Genomic DNA, 25,154 nt, shown 5'->3' on the forward strand with positions numbered 1-25,154 from the left:
GTACTTTTGCTACTGTTATGAATCATAATATAAATATCTGGGTTTCCAATGGTCTTAGGGAACCCCTGTGAAAGGGTCATTTGACCCCCAAAGGGGTCATAACCCACAGGATGAAAACAACTGGCTTAACTGGTAAGATGGTGGACTCCTCAACAGGGGACCTAGGTTAGGTTCCCAGCACCCACATGGCAGCTAGAGCCATCCATAACTCCAGGAATCTGACCCTCACTCCTGACCTCTGTAGGCACCAAGTCATATGAAGTAGATGTAAATACATGCAGGCTCACAGTCATACCCATAAGGCAGCAAGAAATCAATATTATTTTAAAGAGAATGCAAGATCATGTTTTCAAGGCTTTAACAGCAGCAACAACAAAATAGTAATTCAGCAAAAAGCATAGTCCTGATGGAAATACTGTGTGAAAATCCAGACAGAGCCGGTGAAGAGCGGAGAGTGGTCTCTGCTTGGCCCTGTCCCTCCAGGTGTTTGAGATCAGACATTACAATGTAACAGGCAGATGACATTTGGTGGTTCAATTCATTCCTTACTTGCCTCTTCCCCTCTGCCCTTTAAATTGAGAGGCCGAGACTATCGGAAGAGATAAGGAGTGTTCAGTGACCAGTGAGTGTGAGGCCCTACTCTCCAAGGACAGAGAGCTCCCAGGTCTGGGGATCTCCCTGCCTTAAAAGGCACGGGAATTCCTGTGGTGAAAGCCTGCTGGTCATAGGAGGTCTGTGTGCCAAGAGTATCAAGGTCACCATGTCACAAGCTAGTCATGAGCACTCTCTCCAACCCTTCCCTCCAGCCTGGGCAACAGGCATCTGTCTGGAGCAGAGCTTGGCTCACACAGGGGTCATGGATGCAGCATCACAGCACGGCTCCAGGGGTTCATGACCTCTCAAGACAGCAGGAAAAGTGTCTATGAGCACCTCGGGGTGGGGAGGAGTCAGGCATCCATGGGAGTTCAAAGGACTATGGGACCCAAATAACTCAAGAACAGTAGCAATTCAGAGGGTGATCCATGACAGGGTTCTGATGCAGAAATTCCTGCCTCCCCCCACAAAACATACACACATACACACACCCCACCTTCATACACACCATACACACACACCCCACCCTCATACACACCACACACACACACACACACCATCCTCATACCACACCACACCACACACTCACACATACCACACCACATACACCACACACACACACACACACACACACACCACCCTCATACATACATACCACACACACACACGCACACACACACACACCACCCTCATTCACACCACACCATACACTCACACATACCACATCACACACACACACCACACACATACATCACATACACACAACACACCACACACACATACATCACATACACCACACACACACCACACACACCATGCATACACACACTCACACACCACACACATACACACCACACACCACACACACATACCACACACACCACCCTCATACACACCACACCACACACTCACACATACCACACCACACACACCACACACACACATCACAAACACACAACACAAACACACAACACACAACACAACATACACACACATCACATACACCACACACACCACACACACACACACACACACACACACACACACACACACACACACACACACGGAGCAGTCCCTGCCATTGGGAAATGAGAGCTTGAATCAGACAGAGTCAAATGTATCTACTGAGCACAGTCTGTACTGTGGGGGCTGCTTTTCATTAGATTGTATTGTGTCTTTAAATCTCTTTTATTATTGTCTTAGATGTGTATGGAGTGTGTGTGTGTGTCTGTGTGTGTGTGTCTGTGTGTGTACATACTGTGTATCATGTGGAGGACGGAGGACAATTCTCTGGAGTCTGTCTTCTCCTTCCACCATGGGTTTTTGGGATTAAACTCCTGTTACCTCTTGTGCTAAGCCACCTTTCCAGGCCTGCGTTCAGCTTTCCAAATCTGTCTCTGTGAGTGCTCCGCACTTCGCAACCTGGCAGGTGATTTGTCAAGGTGTCACAGTGTAGAGGATCCCTGTGTCTGCAGGTGGCAGTAGGAGAGGGCTGGTACGCAGAGCAGTGGTTCCCCATGCTCTCTGGGCAGGTAGCCTGAGGAGACTTTGTCTGCTGTGCCCCATAATTCCCTCTGGTGTGGGGAGGAGGGCAGCAGATACTGCCTTTGCTGGCTAGACGGCTTTATCAGAGTCTCCCAAGCAACAGGCAGGCATTGTCCTGTGTTCTCAAAGCTGCAGTTCGGAGGGCCTCATGTCCTTGGATGGTCACAGGAACAAATGTTCCTTTTTTTTGAGTCTGGTGGCCATCTGTCCTCCACTCTCCTTGGCTTTTGTCTTTGTCATTCCAGCCTCTGTCCCGGCATCTCATGGTACTCTGTGTGTGTGTCCCTCTTGGAAGGCCACGAGTCCTACTACATAGAGTGGGACCCACTTCAGTCATTCATTGGAACCTGATTTCCAAACAAGGCAACATTCACTAGTACTGGGAGTGGGAGCTTCAGCATGTCTTTTAGGACATAATTCATCTGACAAGTCAGGCCTTACACCTCAAGGATGGGTGTCATGCCCATCCCATGTGTTCCCAGTGCCCCTTCCCCTGGGCTCTTTGGGTGGCCACTTGGCTTCCGAGGATAACAGCACACCTTGTTCATGGCTTTATTCCGGAGGAGTCAATTTTTCCTCCTCTGTCTCAGCCCTGTAAGAAGCCATTTCTATCCAGATTGAACTGTAAAGGACATCAGGAGGGAGTGTACATGGGGGTGTAGGCATGTGCGTGGGTACTGGGGGGTGTTTGGACAAGGAATGCAGGAAAGGTGTGTAGTAAGGGAGGAGTGGAAGTCAGGAGGACAGACAGAATCACAGCTGGGAACACAATGACAAGGGCAGAGGTGACACTGTTTAGATATTGAGTACGTGGCTTTAACAGAGACCAAACTAAGCAGTAGTTGCAGGGACTGTGGGGTGAAAACCTCCTTCTTGTGAACCTGACAGGTGGGCAGTACAGGATGGAGAGGAGGAGTACTGCCTCCTCTGTGCCACCTGAGAGCGTGCCGCTGCCTCTATCAAAGCTGCCTCCAGTCTGTCAGTGTCATTAGGTGGGACATGGAGGACAGAGAGTACACCCCTCTCAGGACAGGGAGGATGGAGAGCACACCCCTCTCAGGACAGGGAGGACGGAGAGCACACCCCTCTCAGGACATGGAGGACAGAGAGCACACCCCTCCCAGGACATGGAGGACGGAGAGCACACCCCTCCCAGGACAGGGAGGACAGAGAGCACACCCCTCTCAGGACAGGGAGGACGGAGAGCACACCCCTCCCAGGACAGGGAGGACAGAGAGCACACCCCTCCCAGGACAGGGAGGACAGAGAGCACACCCCTCCCAGGACAGGGAGGACAGAGAGCACACCCCTCTCAGGACAGGGAGGACGGAGAGCACACCCCTCCCAGGACAGGAAGGACAGAGAGCACACCCCTCCCAGGACAGGGAGGATGGAGAGCACACCCCTCCCAGGACAGGGAGGACGGAGAGCACACCCCTCCCAGGACAGGGAGGACGGAGAGCACACCCCTCTCAGGACATGGAGGACAGAGAGCACACCCCTCCCAGGACATGGAGGACGGAGAGCACACCCCTCCCAGGACAGGGAGGACAGAGAGCACACCCCTCTCAGGACAGGGAGGATGGAGAGCACACCCCTCCCAGGACAGGGAGGATGGAGAACACACCCCTCCCAGGACAGGGAGGACGGAGAGCACACTCCTCCCAGGACAGGGAGGATGGAGAGCACACACTTCTCATTTCAAATCTGCTTACAAATTGGACTCATCATGTTCACATCTCCCATCAGAACTTAGTCACGTGACTGCTAATGTCGAGAGATTTGGGGGAAACTCAGCTTGTATTCTCAGAAGCCACATTGTCTGGGACTCTGCTAGATTTACAAAGACAAGGGCAGGTGCTGCAGAATAAATTGATTACTATAGAAAGAATGCAATTTCAGAAAACTGGTGTTATTAACTCACCCCTTATAAAAACTCAAGGGTACCTCTACAATAAAGACTGGCAGGCATTTGACTAGAAAGACCCACTTATCACTTGTCTATTAATTAACTATGGGGTTCATGACAGTGGCTTCAGTTCAGGAAGGTGTGTGGCAGGTTGTTCTACGGCCGCCTGGTTTTCAATGACATAGCAAGCTCTGAAGCTCTCCAGAACGCGGGCCTGGAAGAGGGCCTTGCCTTTCTCCTGCCAGGCATCCGACTCAATGTACACGTTGAAAGGGTCGTGCGAGTGTTCCAGCTTCTTGGATCGGATGTAACTCAGCATGATGCCCAGGGTGAAGAAGCCGAAGAAACCCAGCACCATGAGGATATAGAGAGCCTCCAGCTTGCTGTCATCTCGGAGCTGGGACCTACGAGCCAAGTCCGCCGACATATTGCCACCCGGCTCATCTGTTTCCTGCCACAGCGAGGCCAGAAAAGGCAGAACAGTTGTGGAATTGGACAGGGCCATCCTGGGGCTTCACGGTTTCCCTGATGTGGAGCAAAACTCCTGAAATGAAAACGCAATTTGGAATCAAAAAGCGTGATTGGCTACCTCTCACCCCACCCACGCACGTGACGGGGAGGAACAGACATCCTCCCACAGCGTGTACTGCCAGGAGCCTCACTGACCTGTCAATCAATTGGTAACATGATCCCTTTAGTTCTGATCATCGCTCTGGCAGGCGGCCATTGGGATGAGTTTCAACGACATAGCTTACTTCATATTGCCATGTTGTGTGTCAATAACGATACGGAGCCGTGTATCTCACTGGCTCTCTTCCCTCTTCCCATCACCACTGACTTTATGGCCCAGTAGTATCGCCTCTTGGATGGCCATTCCCTTACACTCAACCCCTGTCAAACACTCATTTCTCTCTCTGCTCACTCCCCCTACAGAAAAAAAATACGGTGGCCACTCACTCCATAAACAAAGCAGATGACCCTGCAAACAGCTCAGTGGGTGGGAGTGCTGGTTAAACCTAGGCCAGACAACCTCAGTTCCTTCCCTGCCACCACAAGGTGGAAGGAGAGAACTGATTCCTGGCACTGTCTTCTGACTGCCACATGTAAGTCTCCCTCCCAACCCGCCAACATATACATACATATGAACAAACACAAAATAAATCAATGTAATTTTAAAACGTTTAAAAGATAAAAATAGCACCAGGAAAGCAGAGGCAGGAGGATCCCTGTGAGTTTGGGTCTACAGAATGAGATCCAGACAAGCCAGGACTACATAGTAAGATCCCGTCTATATATATATATATATATATATAAAATAAGCAAAAGAGAAACAGCCTCATTTTGGTTCTGTCCACTTGAAAATGACTCATACATCTACACAGCACTTCTTGGTGGCTGCTGCAGTGAATCTCCCCACATAGATTCATGGAACTGAGCACTGGGTCTGTAGCACTGTTGCGGGACGCTGTAGAAATTTTAGGTGACTGCTTGGTGGAGGAAGCAGCACTTGGGGAGGGTTTTGAATGCTTACAGACTTGCCCACTTCCGGTTCACTGTCTGTTTCCTGTATGCAAATGAAGATGTGATCTCTCAGCTTCCTGTTCCGGCTGCCAGCCGCCACGCCTCCCCCGCCATTATGGACTCTCGCTCTGGAACTGTAAGTCGGAGAAACTCTTTCTTCCATTGGCCATTTGTGCTCGCCGCATTTATCACCGCGACAGACAGGGAACTACCGTGGTTTCCATAACCACTCAGCGGGAGCCGCTGTCAGGGCACCTTTGGACGGAATGTGCAACGGGTAGTTGCTACCGTGGGATTGTGTCCCCAAAAGCCCACATGGTGGGAAGCTGGCTCTCAGTGTAACAGTGTTGGGCAAGAAGACTACTGGAAGGTGATTGTGTCACAAGGATGTTGTCCCCTGTGAATAGATGAATCCGTGTGTTACTGATAGAGGGGCTTTATTGTCCAGTCATTCATTCATAGATGTAATGGGGTTATCCTTGGCTAACTTGCTCTGTCTTGCCACGTTGTGGTGTAGGATGAAGCGCTCTACCAGATACAGAACACGTGACCACACCACACCGTTGGATGTCTTCAGAACTGTGACACAAACAAAGGATTATTCCTCATAAACTGCAGGCGTGGTCCCTGGATTTGTGAGAGAACGGGCTGGGGGGTGGGGTGGTCTGTTTCTCCGTGGACATCTCTCTAGGGGCAGCTGGGTTCACCGAGTGGAAGTGTACGCTATAATGTAGCACCCCTTGGAAGGTGCGCTGAAGTTCCAACACTCCAATCTGAGGACCTAATAGGTATGCCCGTGTGCTACCCTTCCTTCTCTGATCACCCCCCCGCCCCCCCCCCCCCAGTGAATCACTGGCAGGCCCCCAAAGATTACATCGCTCCTTTCTCTTCTGAAAGTCAGGCTTGGGCTTTGTGGGAAGTGTCTCAGAGTAACTGTAGGATTCTGTCAGATATTTTCTGGATCCTAAGAACCCTACCCAGGTGACCATCAGATCACTGACCAGGGAAAACTTCTATTCCTTTCAGGTGGATGTGGGGTAAATACCACCTTACAGCCCTCTCTCCTGTTTGGAGGCAGAAGCTTAGAGATGTATAGTTCAACTCAAAAACTTAAGAGTTTGCCAGTCTTGAGGTGGTCCAAGGAGTCTCCTGGCCGCTAAGTAGAGTATGCCCATGAGGTACCCTTAGTGACTTTTGTAGCTAGAGGCAAAGGCATGTTTGGGACACAGTTCCTGGCCAGAGTCACCATGAAAAGGAAGTCTAACATACACCAGGACAATAGCATGGGGACTGTGACATTGACCACATCATCCCTGGGGCAACCATCAACGCCAAAACTCCCAGCCCTCTCTTGGTTAGTCCTATAACTATTTCTTTGTAGAACTGGCTTAATTTAAAGATGAACCTGAGGGACTGGAGAGACGGCTCAGTGGTTACGAGCATTGGATACGCCTCCAGAGGACCCAAGTTCAGTTCCCAGCAGCCCCATGGCAGCTCACACATCCAGCTTCAATCGTGTTGACACCTTCGCACTGCAGGCAATACAGCAATGTGTATAAAGTAAGAATAAATCATTTTTAAAGATGAACCTGAACCCAGCAGTGAAGATGCTTTGAGCTTTCTGAGGCCTCCTGGCTCTACACACAGTTGACATGTTAGTGGCCTCTCTTCCGTCTCCTCATGCCAGCCTCGCCCTGGTGATCACGCCTGCTGCTCCATACACATGGCCTTTGACCTCAGCTCTCCTGTCCCAGCAGCAGAGCCATGTGTCAATGCTCATAAAGTTTTCCCATTGGCCATTCCCAGGCCGCTCTGACTCCGAACCCCAGCTGCATCCCGTCAGCACCCTGCCTGTGCCTTTCAATATTGGAGCAAATCCCACCATGGCAGTCCCAAGTGAGGGCCTTCCTTTGTCCCTTGTTACCTTCAGAAGGAAACGGCCTGCCCAGAGCACAGCTGTGGGTGGGCTCTGAATGTGAGGATCCCAGCTCCCTTCCTCCATTGCTGTCACTGTCCCCAGGCGCCATGTTCCAGTCTTTCTGGCCCTTCTTTGAACTTTCCACTTGTCCTCATGTCTTCGCACATTTCCGGTTCAGACCGGTTCCACAGTGGTGCTGCTCATGCTTGGCCGATGAAACCCCCTAGTAGGGCAGCTCACACTTTTGTTCCCGAGACCTTCTTTGGCACACAGGGCTGGGTTAGCGTCATTCTGATGGACTGATGCTGCCGACTTCATCCCAGTCAAGATCTTTAGACTCCGTCCCTACTCAACTGAGCTGTGCCTGGCCCACAGCAGCACAAGACCTACCCAGGAACCTTTATTGAGCTGATATCATCAAAACTTTATATTGTCCCACAAACGGGGCCTGGCTCTCTAAAACCTGCTTATTTTAATTAACAGAGGCCATCGAGCTCGCCTCAGAGCGTCGGTTACCACCCAAACCCCCTCTTAAAGGAGCAGAACGTGCTCAGACTTTGGCCTCCCCACCTCTCACTTTGGATTCGGCCCTGTAACGATCTAAGACATGCTCCTCACCTTCTCCTGGCTGTGTCCTTTCCTCTTTGTAGAACAGGAGGACCCAACACTGACATTTCCTAGCTGTTTGATCACTGAGCAAGCAGGGAACATGGTTGACATTTACTGGTCCTGAGTACGGGTACGGCTGGTTGGTCTTGACTGTCCACCTGACAGGGCTGAGAGACACCGGAAAAGTTGGTAAGGCCCTCCTCTGGGTGTGTCTGTGAGCATCTCCAGAGGTGATTAGATCATGTATGCTTTGACTTAATCAATGGTTTGGTCCATAAGTGGATTCAGAATTTGAACAGACTAACAGGAGACGTTGGAACTGCCGAGGATAAAGCCCAGTTGAAGAACGTGCGTCACTGTTGCCTTCGAAGGGTCTTCCTGGTTACTCCATGCTGCTTGCTGGCTGCAGGCTGAGGTGAGCAGGTCTGTTTTAACTGTGCACTGCTCTGCCTCTGCCTCACCATGGCCCAAGTAACAATGGATCAAACTCTCTGTGATCTGAGCCAAAATAAATCCTTCCAGAATCGTCATCGTCTTAGGTGTTTGTCTCACAATAGAAAATGGCTGACGCCAGGAAGTTGCTGGGTTTTCTGAGATCGATGGGTCTTCCATCCCATGTTGCCTCCAAGAATCTGGGTCTTTAGGGTTAGGTCTAATTTCACCATGGTTGGCTCTCTTCGGATGTTCTGGAGAGAACTGTTGTGACGGAGAAATGAAGCTTATCTTCTGATCGTCAGCCTCTTGAGTATGTTAGGGGTGAGAAGGGTGGAAGGCACACCATACTTCCGAATCCTCAACAAAGTCGAAATCTAGCCCCATTCTGAGGCAGGAGTTGTCCGGAAACTCATCAAAAGCTCAGAGCACAGTGACCTCTCTCAAAGTGACTGGAGCCACTAACGGAGGCTCAGGCCCAGAGAAGAGCAGGCCTGAGCTGATGGTATCATTTTATTTCCAAAGGAAATAAACCAGCTAGCAACCCCGCCACCATTTACTACCGGGGAGTTCTTATGACCAGTGACTATGTGGGGGACTGCAGGCAACACTGGGGGAAACATATGTTAATTGGTCTAGAATCAATAACTCCACACAGGAAACTAATTTCAGAGTCAATTCTGTATTTAATTTATACTTCAGGGTTTACTAAAAAGACCTATTACTTAAAACCAGATGGAAATTTCTGTGGCCAGAAGAAACAGACCTAAACATCTGTTTCAACTCCCACCCCACCCCCGGCCAACACCGTCCTCCCTCTCCTTCTTAAGGTCACAGTGTAGCTTGCCTGGGAAGCACCTGGTGAACTGCTTTATCTGGGCCTTCTGCTCTCCTAAGACTTAGGTGCAGACTGGGACTTTGCATGTCAAATGCCTTCTGAGTTCCAGAGCCACCCTGGGCACCAGGGTCACTAGCTATGAGAAATGCTGGGGCGCTCAGGGAATAAAGATGCCGGCATCCTACCCCTGAGATGGTAATGGTGCCGTTCTTGGTCCCTATCTTGACACAGGACTTTTAAAAAACTTCCCGCTATGGTTTAAATGTGTCCTCAAAGCCTTGCTAGAAAGATTTCTCAGTGCAACAGTGCTTAGAGATGGGACCTTTAAATGGTGATTAGAATGCGTCCCAGGCCTGTCAACCCTCTCCCTCCCTCGCCCTCCTCCATGGGATGGCATGAAAAGATGGCTTCTACTAGGAGTGAATTGCTGACCTTGGACTTCAGGACAGTTAGAGGGAATTTTTCTCTTGAGAGTGTCTCCTGTAGTCCATGCTGGCCTTGAACTCACTATGTATTGAGGGTGACCTTGAAAGCCTAAAGGTCTTCCTCCACCTTCCCAGGGCTGGGATTCCAGATTTTGTCACCAGGCCTAGTTTATGCTACAGCAGGATAGGACGCAGGGCCTGGAGCACTGATGAAGCACACTATCGAATGAGCTATACTCCTGGCCAGAAATGACCTCCTTATGCATTGTTTAGCCTGGGTATTTTTGTCCCAAACAGACCTCGGTACTCCCATCTGGCACAACTTGCAGTCAGGTTGGAGGCGTCTGGGCTGCGCACTGGACAATTAGCAAACAGACTGACTGAGTTAATGGTCTAAGACACAAATCCCGGCTTCGTGGCCGAATCTTCACGCTGTCTTTGTTTTCCAGATCTCTCTTGGTCTTGCATGTTCCTCCAGAACGGCTCACCTTTACCTGTTCATGTTAACTCACCCTGGCACCTTAAATCATGATTAGCTTTATTTTAGGCTTGGTCACCTCCCTTTCAAATTACCACTCCCCACCTTTATGGAAACCGTTTTGTCCTTTATAGCTATTTATAGCTATTAATAGCTAATGCATTGCTTTGCCTTTGCCGATGCTCTCCGTACCCTGCAAACCCTGCAGGTCATTGTGTATTTCGTATCCTGAGGACTCCAAATAGAGTTAGTCAGTGGCCTTGTGACGGTCCTGGTAGGAACGACACAGGATTCAATCTGCACACCATTAGGGAGCTTACGTCAGTCTCCAAGTTCACTGCCGTTACAATGTCCAAGTACCCACAGTGCAGCGGCCCCAGTGTCAGACTGTCGGACTGAGTGGGTGTGGAGATCTAGCCATTTTAATTTACAGAGAACTGGGCCCCACAGTACTGCGATGAGTGACCCAAGGTTATCTCTCTTGGCAAAACCCATGAGACTTAATCTTTTAGCTACAGGCTCCCCTTTTATTAGGACAGAGAAGGGAGTTCCCAGGACCTTGTACAGAGGAGACAGACTCCTTAGACTCAAAGGGACTGGGGAACCAACCACTTCTCAGCTACATTTGGGTCTCACATGTGAGGACTGGCTTCTTCCCTAAACATCCCCTAAGCTGTTAGAAGGTGGCCCCTTTCTTAGGACTCCACAGACAGCTCTGCCCTGGGAGCCATGGCACTGGGTCGCTGATACTGGAACAGCCCAGTTGCAGACATAACCAACCTGGGGCTCCGCTTGGATTGGACAGTCTCACACTGGTACTGGCTGGGATCTCTGCAAGCTTCTGAAGACTCTTGGGTTTGAAGCAGGGGCATTGTCGCTAGTTAGAATAGTGCACACATGGCTTTTCCTTGAAAGCTCAGACCCACAGCTTCAGTTCGCTGCAAGTCACTCAGGACATGGGGCTCTGGGAGGCTGGGTGGAACTGAATTATCTGCAAGTGTGACCCCTGGTGCACCCGTCTGCATTCCTGCCCCCACCCCATGTGCTCTTGCTATGTCACCAGACTGATAACAGTCTGGAAGTTTCCGGAACAGAGGCTTTTCCAACACTGGCACCATTCTGAGGACGTGGCGGCTTGCTCACGTGTCAGGGCTTTCTCTAGGTTTAAGTTCCAAAACAGTAGTGATTGGAGTCACAGCCAGAGCTGCAGACTGTTTCCTGCCCCACTAGGGTTTGGATGAACCAGACAGCGCCCCCCTAGTTAGTCATTCCTTATCTCAGTGGATTGGGGTACATTCTTGTCCCTAGTGACAAAAGAACACTTGTTAAGCAAGATGGGGGCAGAGTCACAGAAGCATTTGGCCTTGTGTATTTTAAGAAGCAGGATGAGTGTGAAGGCCGGATCTGGGTGACCGTGACCTTGGCTGATCCTAGAATTTACACCGGTTGACCTGGGAAGTAACTGTCTATTGTCTATGTGGTTTGCTGCCTCTGAGTCTGGTCCAATTTCCCTGGCTTCCAGACATTCCCACATGAGACAGACAAGGAGGCTGGGGTGTGAGGACTGGAAAGGGCAAACACGATATTCTCAGAAGATGCAGAGAGGAGAGTTTTGGGTAAAGAACAAATGACAGCTGAGGTATTAGAGTGGGAAGGCAGGAACTGTATGCAGTAAATCAGGTAAAGCCAGACAGCCTCAGCTCCCCCGTCTAAAAGCTTGGGGTGGTGAACTTACCCCGACTGCATGTTGTACACACCATGGGGTTGAACACAACATCACATAACCCTGCCATGACCTTTGCCCCTGCTCTCTACAAGGGCATGTGTGGGTTATCTCTATGCTACAGGTCCTTCAAAGGCTAGATGGAATGGTAAACCTGGAGAATTCTGTCAGCCCCTCGTGGTGCTAATTCTCCAACAGTAGGAGAAGGGGCTCCAAGTGTTTAGCCGTCGAGGAAGTGAATCCCTGAGAACGTTCACCCATTCTTAGTGGCCTGTGGGATCTTTATGTGGAAACCTCTGGCAAAGCAGTATGTTTTCCTGTTAGAATTTATAGGTTTTTATCTTTATAATTTATTGCATGATAGTTATCTACAAGGCTCTTCACCTTATCTCTAAAAAGATTTACTCGATCATTAATGCAGTGTGCTTTTGCCCAGCACCTTCCCTCTCCGGAATGCTTACCCTACAGTCCTTCTTCCTTGTGTGTTTGTATCTAGTGCAGTTTTCTTAATTACTGTGCTTGCTGTGGGATGTTCATCTTCCCACCAAAAGGTGAGCTTTCTAAGTGGGATTTCTGCATGCGCTGCTTTTCCTTCTGCCCAGAACAGCAGGAGCAGTCTGCATCTGGTGGGAGTGCAGTAATCATTCACAGAAGCAGGGGTGCATGCCTGAGTGCACCGATGCCTCCGACTTCCATTCGACTCCCAGACTCCCAGAATGAGAGACCACACAGGCAGCCGCTCACCCCCACAGACAAGCATGGCATATGCAAATCTCTCTGAGGTCCCTCAAGTGCTCATATTTTTAGAAATGATTCCTAATCCACTATCAAAGGCAAGGTCCACAGGGTGATGTCAGGACTGTTTCCTTGGGAACTTGGGATACCTTCCTCATTTGCTGGGATTTGGCCTCAGTCAAATTCACATTGTATCCAAGAATCAGGGCAGCAGGTGAATTTAGCAAAGGCCCCACGGTGGAGCACAAATGGCAGCTAGAATTGGTTACAGTCTTCCTCTGTGGGGGTGGATGTTACTTCTTGTGCTGAAATGAGCTATCAGTCCACACAGAGGCAATCAGGTGGGGATGCATTAGACACCCAAAGAGCCCGCCCTCCCCTATTTGTTCTTTCTCTCAGGGGATTGCGGTAGGGATCAGGGGTTAGGGATTAACACCATAGCTGTTACCTCACTTTCTTCTAGAAACTTCCCATTCCCTCATTACTGCCACCATGATCGGGTATCAACCCTGTTCCCCATGTCCTGTGCCTTTCCCACTTCAAAAAGGCCACAACCCTTCCTGATCAAAATAATTTAATAAATAATTAAATGATAAAAATAATAAAGTCAGGCTCTTTGTGGCTGGTGGGCTTCAAGTATTGCTAAATTGGGAGTGGGGGATCTCTTTGAGGCTGAGGACTGGGGGTGGTGGTTTTAATTTTCATTTGATGCTTTTAAATATTCAACACAATTTTCTGAGAACGCCAATGAGTTAATAATAAAAACAAAATATTTTCCTGTGACTTTCATGTAAGTGAAGACAGGGGGGCTGGCTAGGAGTTAATTCCATGACCCCAGTATGCAGTATGCCTGTATGCCCAGTCTGGTCCTAGCCGGGTACCTGTCCTAGAGACAGGAGCCCTCCCTGACTTACCTGGGTCTAGAAGCCAAGGGAGCCTGGTGTGCAGCGGGATCCTTGGAGCCCGTGTTGGGGTCTAGGACTGACAGACAAGACTGACAGACAATCCCAGAGGCACCTAAGCAATGCAGCTTTGGATGGGCGGAGCCTCAGAGCCCTGGGGCTTCCAGCAGGCAGGGCTTGGCTCAGTCAGCCCAGGTCTCGGAGGTTACCCAACCCACCCTGCACCCCCACCCTGCATGCTGCATGCCTCACCCAGCCCCAAGGGCAGGAAGCACTTTGACTCCAGCGGGTGGGCTTAGGGCTGGCAGACAGTCTGTGGGAGAATAAAGAGGACAGACTGACTGGGTCAGCACTGGACAAACACCTTGTTAAATAGTTCCAAACACTGTCAGAGATGGTTCAGAACTTCTCCAGCTCCCTTTGTCTTCACATCCTGCTGGACCCCTGTGGCCCCGCAGCTATTCAGCAAGGGTATATTGAGCTGTTACTTACTGCACGCCTGGACCTGGATGGACGGTGCAGAGGTGGCTAAACAGTCGGGGCTCTGCTACGGGCAGTCAGTTGCTGGAGGAACTCCAGCCCTGGCGCCACCTCCGAAGTTCTTAGGCAAGTATGAACCGCCTTTCTCTCCCAGCAGGAGCAAGCGCTGGTGTGGCCCAGGTGACTTCCTGGTCAATTTCATAGCGTTGCCCACCCGCTTGACAGGTGTGAGTCAGCAGGGGCAGTTCTGGTGAAAGGGCTCCGTCAGCCTAGTAGATAAGATACAGAGACAGGCTTCTGAGCTACAGCTAAAAGACACAGCCAAGGGTCACTGCCGCCCCCCCCCCCACCCCCCTCACCATGGTAGTCCTCATCTGGTCACTTCTAAGGACCACAGCTCCTGTGTGCTTCTGGGGGTAACTGAAGGCCCTCCGTGGGCCTACCTGCAACATTCCAAGACAATACTCCTGTTGACAAAAGCAGATGGGGAGCTGTGCTCTGTGGGTGGCAGAATCCAGTACTGAGGCACACCGGAGAGCACTAGAACGCCTCCAGCTTTTGACATGTAATTTTATTCTGAGAAGTATGTTCCAAAGAGAGGCTTTGAGTTTAGAGACCTCTTAAGGATATAAAGGTTGGTCACAGTTTTGTTTACAATAGTTAAAAATTTGATGCCTACAGCCAAAAATAATAATAATAATAAACAAATTAATAAAATAAATTAATCATTAAATTAGGGCATGTATGATACAAGGTTATTTCGGAGTGAAATATCCTATGAAGCCACTAGCAAAATGTCCATAAGTGGGTTGTAATGTGGTTTCATTTGTCTGTTGAGACGGTATCTCACTATGTTACTCTGGACTGTCCTGGAACTCTCTGTGTAGACCAGGCTGGCCTCAGGTTCACAGATACCCACCTGTGTCTCCCGCTGAAGTGCTAAGATGTCTAAGTTGTGCAATATCACACCTAGCTCTACACCACGTATCTTATAGTGCTACATGAAAAAGGCAGGCCTAGTTTCTACAGAGAGCGAGACATTGTTTCAAAGGGAAGCAAGGAAAACACCACCCAAGGTCAGCATTGGCTGCCGGGGGGATCACCCAAGATGGGCTTTGTGGGTTCAACTCTAGACCTTCAACAACTTTACATACTCCAGAGAAAATAAAATTCATAAACTCAGCCTAAAAACTCCCAATTCTTTCTCCTGGGTGCTGTGCTGTGTGGGTGTGGTGTCCTTCTGCCCATCCTTCCAAAGCCAGAGCCTGGCAGGTAGGGAAAGGGGGTGACAGATGGAAACAGTGTTTATCCTACCAAGCACTTACATGTTTCACACACAATCTAGGCTGGACCAGCTGGATCCCTCTATCAGGGCCTGGGCTAATGCCTCCCATCCCCGCATTGGGAATGGGAGCATTTCCAGAACGGTAGTGTATACTGCTCAGGGCAGTGTTCTCTGCTCTCTTTCTGGTTCTCTCCGCTCCCCACAAAATGAGTTGCTATCCCATTTGTCATCTTGAGGTGCACTCCACCCTTGGTGAGCTGGGGTGTATGAGGCATGCTCTACCCCTGGTGAGCTGAGATGGGTTCCCCAGTGTTTTCCTCTTTTTCCTTCACCTTTTCATTCGTACTCCTTCTTCTCTTAGTAAGATGGATATGACCCCGTCCTCTTCAAATGACCTTGTGCCAGAGCCCCTCCTCCTCCTCCTCCTCCTCCTCCTCCCCCCCTCTTCTCTCCTCTTCCTTCTCTCCCTCCTCCCCCTCCTCTTTCTCTTTTTCTGGTACTAAAGTCATGACAGATATGGCCCCTGTCCTCCCAGTAGGGTTAACGTCATCTTCCAGAAGCCCCTGCCTCAGTGATTGTGATGGCCCCAAACCAACCATTTCCCATCATCCTCTCTTAGGAATGCCTCAAATCTAGGTGTTCTGCTTTCTCCTGGCTCCCCTCGTTCTCTGATGCTAAGAAAGTCAGGGTAAGTCTTCCGTATATGTTTAAGGCACTTGGCCATTCCCGGTGACTGCTGTTCAGCTGGTGTCCTTCCTGCATCAGGCTGGGCCTTCCCTGCCCTTTGGCTTCTCCTCATCCAGGTTAGGTAGCTTTGTATTACCTCAGCAAACACCTGAGAGAATTACCTCACAAGAGGAAAGGTCCCCCCTATGCTGGATTGGACCCATCGTTTTGGGCCTGCGGTGAGGCAGCGTGTCATGGCTGAGCAAAACCTGGAAGCTAAGAGACCAGACTGCCAGAGGAGCTGGAATGCCCCGGCCCAAATGTCTTAAAGGTACCACACCTTTTTTCTTTTTCTTTTCTTTTCCCTCCCTCCCTCCCTCCTTTTCTTTCTTTCTGTCTTTCTTTCTTTCTTCCTTCCTTTCTTTTTTTCTTTTCTTTTTCTTTAACTTCTAGGCTGTTGATGACACCAAGTGGAGGATCAAATTTCTAATGCCTTTGGGGGACATTTAAGGCCCAAACCATAAGCCTAGGGAGATGGTTCTGAGGGTAAATGCTTGCCTTGTTTGTATGGGGACCTCTGTCTGACGCCCCCCCACCCCCAGATCCCCAGAATCCAAGTCTCCATCCTACGGCTAAGAGGGCAGAGGCAGGAGGATACCCGAGACCTGAAACCTACCTCAGTTGATGAGTTCCAGGTCAATGAGAGACGGCAACAAAAAAGGCTGACAGCACCTGGGGATCAGCGCTGGCCTCGGTCCTCTGTCCTCCATATGAACACACGCATGACCATGACTATGACACACAGAGATCAAGTCATAATATTGCCCGTAACCCTTCAATCCCATGGCTCTCATTGCACCTCCGGGCAACTGTCATTTCCCTGAGAATTCTGGGTCTTCTGTGAGGAACGCCTTTAAACCACCGAGTTTTCTTTATCCTAAACATGGAACTGTAGCTCACAGCTGTAGCTCTCGAACACCAGCACTTCCTCACCATAACGAGTCAGGATTGGGGACGGGGACTCAAGGTCCATTGTGAGTCCCCTGGGAGATGGAAGAGGGCCTCTGGGCCATCCACATCACCATCTCAGGAGTGTTGTTGCCCCGCATCCACGGCCTGACCCCCACGCCTTCCCTGGTGACCTCTAGGTGCACTCCAGTCTCTACAACCCTCCCCTTGGCCACACTCACTCACCTGACAAGATTCACAGAGATATACGAGGTCTGCCTCAGTTTACCCCAGAGCCTCTGCGGAGAGAGTCCTGCTCAGCAGCAGTACCCGTCTGGTCTCTCGGCATCCCGATGCCTTCTGGGAGTGCCCTGGATTAGAAAAGAAACTGCACGGGCTGGCACACCACACTGGTGACTAACCTCAGCCCCCACCACAACTCTCCTCTGACCGAGGTGCCCAGGCAGCAGACAAGGAGCAGCCCCCACTCTACACAGCCTGTCCTTTCCCATGGGGACCATCCCTCAGGGATTCTGCCTTCCTTTTCAGCCTTCCAACCTACAAGCTTAAGCCCCTCCACAGGGACCCCAGGGCTAGTTCAGACCTCAGCCGCACAGTAGGGCATCATGGGCTAGCTCTGAGCCCACAGGTCTAGGCTCAGCTAATTTATTTCCAGTTAATTTTTAAAATTAGAAAATGGAAATATCTGGATTTCTGGTTCTCAAACTCAAGGAATCTGGAAAGGCCCTGTCTGCCTGGTAAGATGACCCCTCTGTACAAAATTCAAGATACTCACCAGACACACACACACACACACACACACACACACACACACACACACACACACACACACACACACGGCCTATGTTCCTTCCCTCCAACAGTGCACCTCAGCAGGCTAAGCTTGTCATGGCCTCCCTGGTTCTACAAGTATAGAGTTTGTTACTCTGTGGTAAGTCTGTCCCTTCCAGGGCCCACTGTCTGCAAAACCAGTGCGGTGGGGCTGCTGTTCCTTCATTTCTCACACCTGAAAACTCACTTCCCCAGTGCTTGCCCTTGTCGGTTGCTAGCACTTTTAGGCTGGCTAAGTGTGTGCCATTTTAGAGCAAGGGTCATAAACTTTTCCAAGATCTACGGCTTTTGGTCTCCCTGCCTCAATCCACAGGATCACACCTCGGCCCACTGCAGAGGCTTAGGAGCTCTACGCCACTTCTCGGCCACCGCACTGGAGTTCATAGATTTCAGGCAAATGCTGCCTTTCCCAGTTACCTTAACCGTAGCATCAGTCCTATGGCACATGCTCTACCGTGAACCAAGACCAACAAATGCCCTGCACATCGCCCTGCTGCCAGACAGCAAGATGCTCCTTGAAATAAACTTTTAGCTGGCTCTGGCCAGGGTTCGAGGACAATCTGCTAACTCAAAACACCCTCAAACCACCATGCAAAGAAGCTGCAGCTTTAGACTCCTGGCTGCCCTTGACAGATCGCTTCGATCGTCACAATGGATGTTATGAATAGAACACATGTTCAATTAAGACAGTGTTTCCAAAAGAAATAACGGAGTCCCCACCCCAGGCCCTCCCCCACTACTGTCTTTGTCCAGGAATAATGTTGGGTTGATGGGAAGGTGGATACATTAATCACGACTTGGAATATTATCCCTGGGTCGGAAAGGACACCAAGTCTACTCACTCGGGTTTGACATTTGAACGTCAACACTGCCTTTATTTTTTCCTTTTTAAACTCAATCGGTCCAGTTTGCCCAGACATGGGTATAATCCCTTCAAACACAGCAGACCTAAGGTTGAAAGGGTAACAATATGCTGGGTGTTTTCCTAGGCCCAGGAGCATGGAGATGAGGGAACGAGATTGGCATCTCAGTTCCTTGCGTGTCTGATACTATTCTGGTCTGTCTCCAATTCCTGAGAACACAGGAGCCTTATTGTTGAAGTCCTTGAAATGAAAGGACATGGCACCCCTGCATTTCATACTGCTGCAAGTGGCCTTCTCAGGGAAAGCATGCATGTGTGCGTGTGTGTATATATGTGAGTGTGTGTGTGAGTGTGTATATGCATCTGTATGTGTGTGCGTGTGTATGTATGTGTATATGTGAGTGTGTGTATGTGTGTGTGTATGTATGTGTGTATGTGTGTACAAGAGAGTGTGTGTGTGTGTCTAAGTGCAGATGCACACGTGTGGGTGTTAGGACTAGAGGTTGATATTGGTTTCTTTTAACCTTAGTTTTTGAAGCAAGGTCTCTTGATAAACCTAGATCTCACCGACATACCTAGACTGACATCAAACAAGCCCCATCCGTTCTCCTGTCTCCAGCGTCCTTCCCAGAGCTGGAGCTGCAGGGGTCCACCTCAGTATCCACCACTTTATGTGGGAGCTGGAGATCCACAAAAGGTCCTTAGCCTTGCAGTGGCCAACTGCATTATCTCCCCAGCCCAGTGAAGATTTCTGAACTTTTAGAAGCAGGGTTGTCTGCAGTCACAGTCATGGTTTCTGTACAACCATGCTGGCCCCTGGCCCCATGGGAGCTTAAGTCCCGAGGTCTAGACACACAGGGATCGTTGTATGTGTCCCCACGGGTACTAAATGAGTGAGAGATTAAGACAAAAGCAGAGGCAGAGGTAGGCATTACTCACAGGAAGAAAAAAATTCAGATGAAATTTTTAGAAAAAGCAAATGTCAAAAATCCATAGTATAAGAGACATTAGAAAGTAAAAAAAAAATTTTTTGAAGAAAACCTTGGTCTTCAAACTGTGTTCTTGGTTCTTATAATATTCTGATCTGATCATAGACTTATTTCTTTACAATTTTTCCTCAATAAATAAATAAATGGCTGCCGAATTCTCAGTTAAATTCAGGATTTGCTAATTTCCTACACAGGGAGGGCACAGGGCACTGGGTCGCATGCACATGTATGATTGTTTTACAGGGCAAAGCTGGGATTCCAGTCCTCTCCTCCCACCAGTCTGCCCTCCCTAGACCCATAAAGACTTTCTGACAGAGTGACTGTCACTCCTTGCTGGGAGCAGCTGAACTAGCACCAGGATGATACTGCTTCTCCCAGTGCGCCCAGGACTGCTTTCTACTCTCCATTCCTGAAGCCCTCACTGAAGGCCATCCTGGATCTGCTTTAGACAAGGTCTGAACAAGAGTTCCAGGCTGATCTCTTGGTCTCCTGAGACCTCGAGTGGACAATACATCACTTCCCATCTTAACCATGAATGGCTACAGTGGCTTTCCCTGGAAGCTTCCAAAGGGCAGATTCTAACAGCCCATTTTGTTTCTAGCCCACCATCTCCAAGGAGGAGCTTGGCCACGAGCCATGAACTTTCTGGATAGGTCTGAAGTAACTGGTCAGTTCTCTCTCCTTGACCCAAGGGAGCCCCCTTTCTTGGAACAGCAGCAGCCTAGCCTACATTCCATGGTGGCGCATGAGCACAAAGGAGGCCCAGTGAGTGCTGGCTGGAGTTGAATGCAGGAAGTTGGAGCATGGGTATTGGGCTAATAAGTGTGAGAATGAGCGTGAATGGTAGGATCTAGATGAAGATCTTCTGTTGTGACAGCCGGTCAGACTATGTCTCCTCGGACATCATTCTTCTGGAAGTCACAAAATGCCATAGAATCTAAGAGTTGAATATGTGGACAAGGAAAATGTCTTCAACAAAGGCCATGGTTACTTATGTGTTTGTTCCATTTCTCTTGGCGAGAGTAACCGGAGTGAGGCGGATCCTGAAACACCTCGTGGGGTCCCAGGCTCGGCAGCCAGCCAGCCATTCATGGACCTTGAGCAGGGGGCCTGGCGTTCAGTTTCTGGCTTTGTTCATGTGTCACTCAGAGGTAAGAATACGTGCTCTGTTTCAGGACCTGTGCTGTCCTGTGGTTTTCCACCCTGGTCCCGTCTCATGAAGTTGGTTGGCATTAGCACATGCCAACTCCGTGAACTACGGTGAGGTCCGTTAGGCGCCTTGGTTTTAGATCTCACCGTATGTTTAGGGGTTTAAGTTTCAGCCTCCCTGTGGGTGAGTTTTACCTCCCTTTCCTTTCCTGGCCAGCCGACTCTATCACATCCAGGCCGACCTTCCTGTGTAACAGCTTCTGCCTGACCTCTGGGGTCAGAGCCTGGACGAGACGGATAAATAAGAAAGACGGGAAAGAGGCAAGAGAGGCAATGGTGGGGGTGAACCCCGAGCGAAGCACAGTGCACACAGTGCTGCAGGACATCCATTCCTCTGTACAGTGAATTTACACTGGGAGAAAGGGAGGAAGCGAGAGAAAAGCGTCCCAGACACGGAAGCTCGGTGCGTTCAAGCTTTAATCCACCTTCAGCTCTGAGCACAAAGCCTCGGCAGCTCACACAAAAAGAGCTGAAAAAAAAGTCTAGTCCAACAGAAACAGGGAAGAGGTTGCTGGGACACCAGCTCACTGGGCTCTTTGTCTAACCCAGTAAGGAACTTGGCCCCTTGCTGGGCAAACCCAAGATGTTCCATAAGGAAAACCCACAGGAACCAAACATGGAGCAAAAAGTCAGAAACTGAGGGGGACACACACGATGATGACGACACACACGGGGTGGGGGGTGGGGGGGAAGGCTTGAAAGAATGCAGTGACTCCAATGCTCAGAGCCCAAGGAAGAAGGGCAGCCAAGGCCCAGAGGAGACATAAGTCACACTGTCCTCATGATGGGAAAGTGTCCCTGGTGTTCCTGTGGGGAAGAACCCCCAGGTTTCTGTTATCCGTCTGGTCCAGGCTCTGACCCCAGAGGTCAGGCAGAAGCTGTTACACAGTGATGGTCAAGGAAGGTCGGCCTGGATTGATAGAGTCGGCTGGGCAGGAAAGGAAAGGGAGGTAAAACTCACCCACAGGGAGGCTGAAACTTAAACCCCTAAACATATGGTGAGATCTAATACCAAGGCGCCTAACGGACCTCACCTCAGTTTACGGAGTTAGCACACACTGACATCAACCAACTTCATGAGACGGGACCAGGGTGGAAAAGCACAGGACAGCACAGGTCCTGAAACAGATGCCAAACACGAGACCAACTATCGGTGGGCGGAATCCAACAATCCTGAGATAAATAGCGTGAGCTGTTTTTAAAACACTAGGTCGTTAAAGCGCCGTGTAACGTAAGGGAATCAATGGCTGCCAGTCACATATTAGCGTTACGTACGCATGACGGTTCAACGTGCCTAGGACATGGAATGCCCAGATATTTGGTCAGACATTATTCTGGAGTTGAGAGGATAGAGTAGGAAATGCATTTGTGAACAAGCATGAAGGCCCAAGCTCAGGCCCCCCGCACATATGTAAAAGGCTTCGAATGCTGACATGGGCCTGTAACCTGAGCTGGGTGGTGGAGACAGGCAGATCCTGGGGCTCACTGGCCAGTCCAGCAGGAACTACAGGCTCTGTGTTCAGAGAGAGAACCTGTCTCAAAACATACACTGAAGAGAGGTAGAGGACCTAACATCAGCCTCTGGTTTCTACATGTGCACACCCAGACCTGAGTGTGTGTGCGTGCGCGCGCGCGCGCGTGTGCGCGCATCCACCCCAGTCAGCCAAAGCCCTCACCCTCCTGTGTCTCCTGTGTCCAACATGGGAACAGAAAAAGAATGACTCCAGTGGGTCCATCTGACAGGCACTGCTTCTCACAGGTGACCAAGGCCACTGCCCACACGCATAAATCACCATGACAGTGTGTGCGCTTGATAGAATGTGAAGGAAACAGCCTGTCCCCTCGGTTGCCTTCCTCTCAATGACCCATAACCCCAATCTCATCCTAAGACGGACACCAAACAGCCTCTGTGAAGCTGCCGCACAGCGGGGGCCCACACTCGAATACAGGAAATGGCTATCGGGTAAAGGTTTCAAAAGCAGAAACGAATGACGAATTTCCTAATCATATGTCACTCTAGTTCACCGTACCAGCTGGAACATACAGATACAGCACTTTAATGAGAGGACCTGCTTGTGAGGGACATGGGGACCCTGAATACGACTTTTGTCTTTTTTTTTTCTGAAGTTCTAAAACCTATTGGGAAATGTAGAATCTTAAAAAATAAAGGAACTGAGTGAGTCAGCTCATTTTTGCCCCAGAACAAAGGGACGAGCCTGTCCGCTAAGAAGCAGACTGAGAGATATAGCTCTGTGCACCAGGTTCCTTCTATGGCACCTGGAGCTGGGGGAGCTTGGGGGTGTGGTTTCTGAGAGAGCTTGGGGGTGTGGCTTCTGAGAGAGCTTAAGGGTGTGGCTTGTTGGTGGAGCAGAACTGACTGTGACTGGTGGGGAACTTCTGAGGCTCAGTTAGCTCCCTGTTTCTTGCCCTGGTGTGAGGAATTGGGAGTGACCCTTATTGAGCCAACAGTCATAATTTTTTGTTTCTTCCCATAAACTTCAGTAAAGGAAGCAAGAGTGTAGCAGAGCTGTGTGCACCCACACAGACAAATCTCACAAAACAATGCTGAGCTCAACAGGTAAGGTGTCAAATAAAAGATGCCACTTTAAAAGGGAGGCCATTCTTGCTTATGAGCAAAATGTATTCCAACCATTCAAGATACTCAAAATCACAAAAACTAAATTCACGATAGCAGTTATATCTGTGGAGAGAGGAACAGAAAAACAGAAGTTTTAAAGGGGAGCTTCTCGATCTAGCTTTAGCCTTTTTTGAGATGGGATGTTGCTGCCATTTCTTCCCTGGGAGAGATGTGAACAACGCCCACCTCTCCCTCTGAGGTCCCCGTGACAAACAGGAACTATTCTACCAATGGGGGGGTGGATGGGTATCCTGAGCTGATTTAAAGAACAGCAGGTGAGGGAGTACCGGGAGGTCATAGGTGACCTAAAACAGCCACAGTGGCCAGTCTGCACCCAGAAAGGATGGTGGCTCACCCAGGGCTGCCCAGATAGAGCCCTTCCCTCCCCTATGTCCTCTAGGCCTTCCCCAAAGACAAGGCAGAGTTAGGGCAGAATTAACACATAACTTATTGGGAGGGGTGACTAGATACGGAGGCAGGTTCTCATGACCCTTTTGACCGTCTCCTTCTCTGAGGGGAGCTATAAACAGGCCCCGTGATGATCCTTGGCAAGCAGGCCCCACAGGACCCCTGAAGAGGGTGGCACTTGGTTGGAGGATACTCCTGTACAACACAAGGTCTCATGTGGCCCAGGTTGGCCTCAAGCTCACAACTTAGTAGAAGGTGACCGTGATCCTCCTGCCCCCACCTCCTGAGTGCTGAGTCAACAGGAAGGCACCACCACACCTGTGTTACTCAGTGCCGGGGATGGGACCCAAGGCTGTGTGCACGCTAACCAAGCCCCACACCGACGGAGCCTGCCCCAGTCCTCACAGCCTTTTATATATTATACAGGGGCTCGGGCTGTCACGTGCGGTAGAGCATCAACTTGCACACCCAAGGCTCTAGATTTTATCCTCAGCAGTGCAGAGAAACCCAAAGCCTGCATTGTAAAATGCTGTGATGAACAGTTGGGATCAGTTCTGTGGGCAATACGCGGCTCTATGTTACCTTTATGCTTCTTCCCAGTTGAAAAATACGTACATCCGTAAGTATAAACAAGCACACACTCAGGGAAAGATATCGGAGGAGGACGCATGGTTCCTAGAGGAGCATAGAGCAATATTGCACAAAGCACGGCTGAGGACAAGAAGGCACGCTCTGCTGTCCACACCCACCGTCCCTGCCTCCGAGGGCAATGGGCCCACCAAGTCCCTGCTGAACACAGCGGCACAGCAGTGGCTGGCTTTCCATCCAGTGGTTGTGCAACCTTGGCTTTTCACCACCCTCCTGTTACACTCCTATCTCCTAAGGAATCTAGTCTCACAGTTCCCTGGGAGAGCAATTACGTTTGCTGACAAGCTTGCCAGAAGCCTGGAGCAGTCAGGTCGGGGAGGTCGGGGAGGCTCTGGCTTGGAAGCCTGGCCGCCACTACAGCTTGACCTGAGTATCTGCTTGAATCTAGAAGACAGCAAGGGCTGGAGCTGGGCTGGAGATGGGGTGGGCGGAGCTCTCTGAAGGTACAGGGTGGGTCTTAACAACACCAACACGTCAGGGTCTAAGAGAGGGGGAGAGGAATTGAGGATGATGAAGAGCTGGTTTGAGCAGCTCTATGGA

At 50.1% G+C, this 25,154-nt stretch overlaps 1 protein-coding gene and 1 long non-coding RNA gene across 4 annotated transcripts; one reads left to right on the forward strand and one right to left on the reverse strand.

Moving 5' to 3' along the window:
* Positions 1–1,763: 1,763 nt before the first annotated feature.
* Positions 1,764–16,941, reverse strand: Kcne1 (potassium voltage-gated channel subfamily E regulatory subunit 1). Of its 3 annotated transcripts, NM_001443556.1 has the most exon segments (3): positions 1,764–4,592; positions 14,122–14,378; positions 16,737–16,941. In NM_001443556.1, a coding segment is annotated over 1 exon segment (393 nt). In that variant the 5' UTR covers positions 4,554–4,592; positions 14,122–14,378; positions 16,737–16,941; the 3' UTR covers positions 1,764–4,160.
* Positions 5,629–7,157, forward strand: LOC108352307 (uncharacterized). Its single transcript, XR_015633320.1, has 3 exons — positions 5,629–5,705; positions 6,087–6,357; positions 6,951–7,157. It is a non-coding gene; the product is annotated as an uncharacterized LOC108352307 (long non-coding RNA).
* Positions 16,942–25,154: the final 8,213 nt, after the last annotated feature.

The sequence above is a fragment of the Rattus norvegicus genome, chromosome 11 (genome assembly GCF_021556685.1).
Source record: "Rattus norvegicus strain SHRSP/BbbUtx chromosome 11, alternate assembly SHRSP_T2T, whole genome shotgun sequence".
In the NCBI taxonomy this organism is placed as follows: domain Eukaryota; kingdom Metazoa; phylum Chordata; class Mammalia; order Rodentia; family Muridae; genus Rattus; species Rattus norvegicus.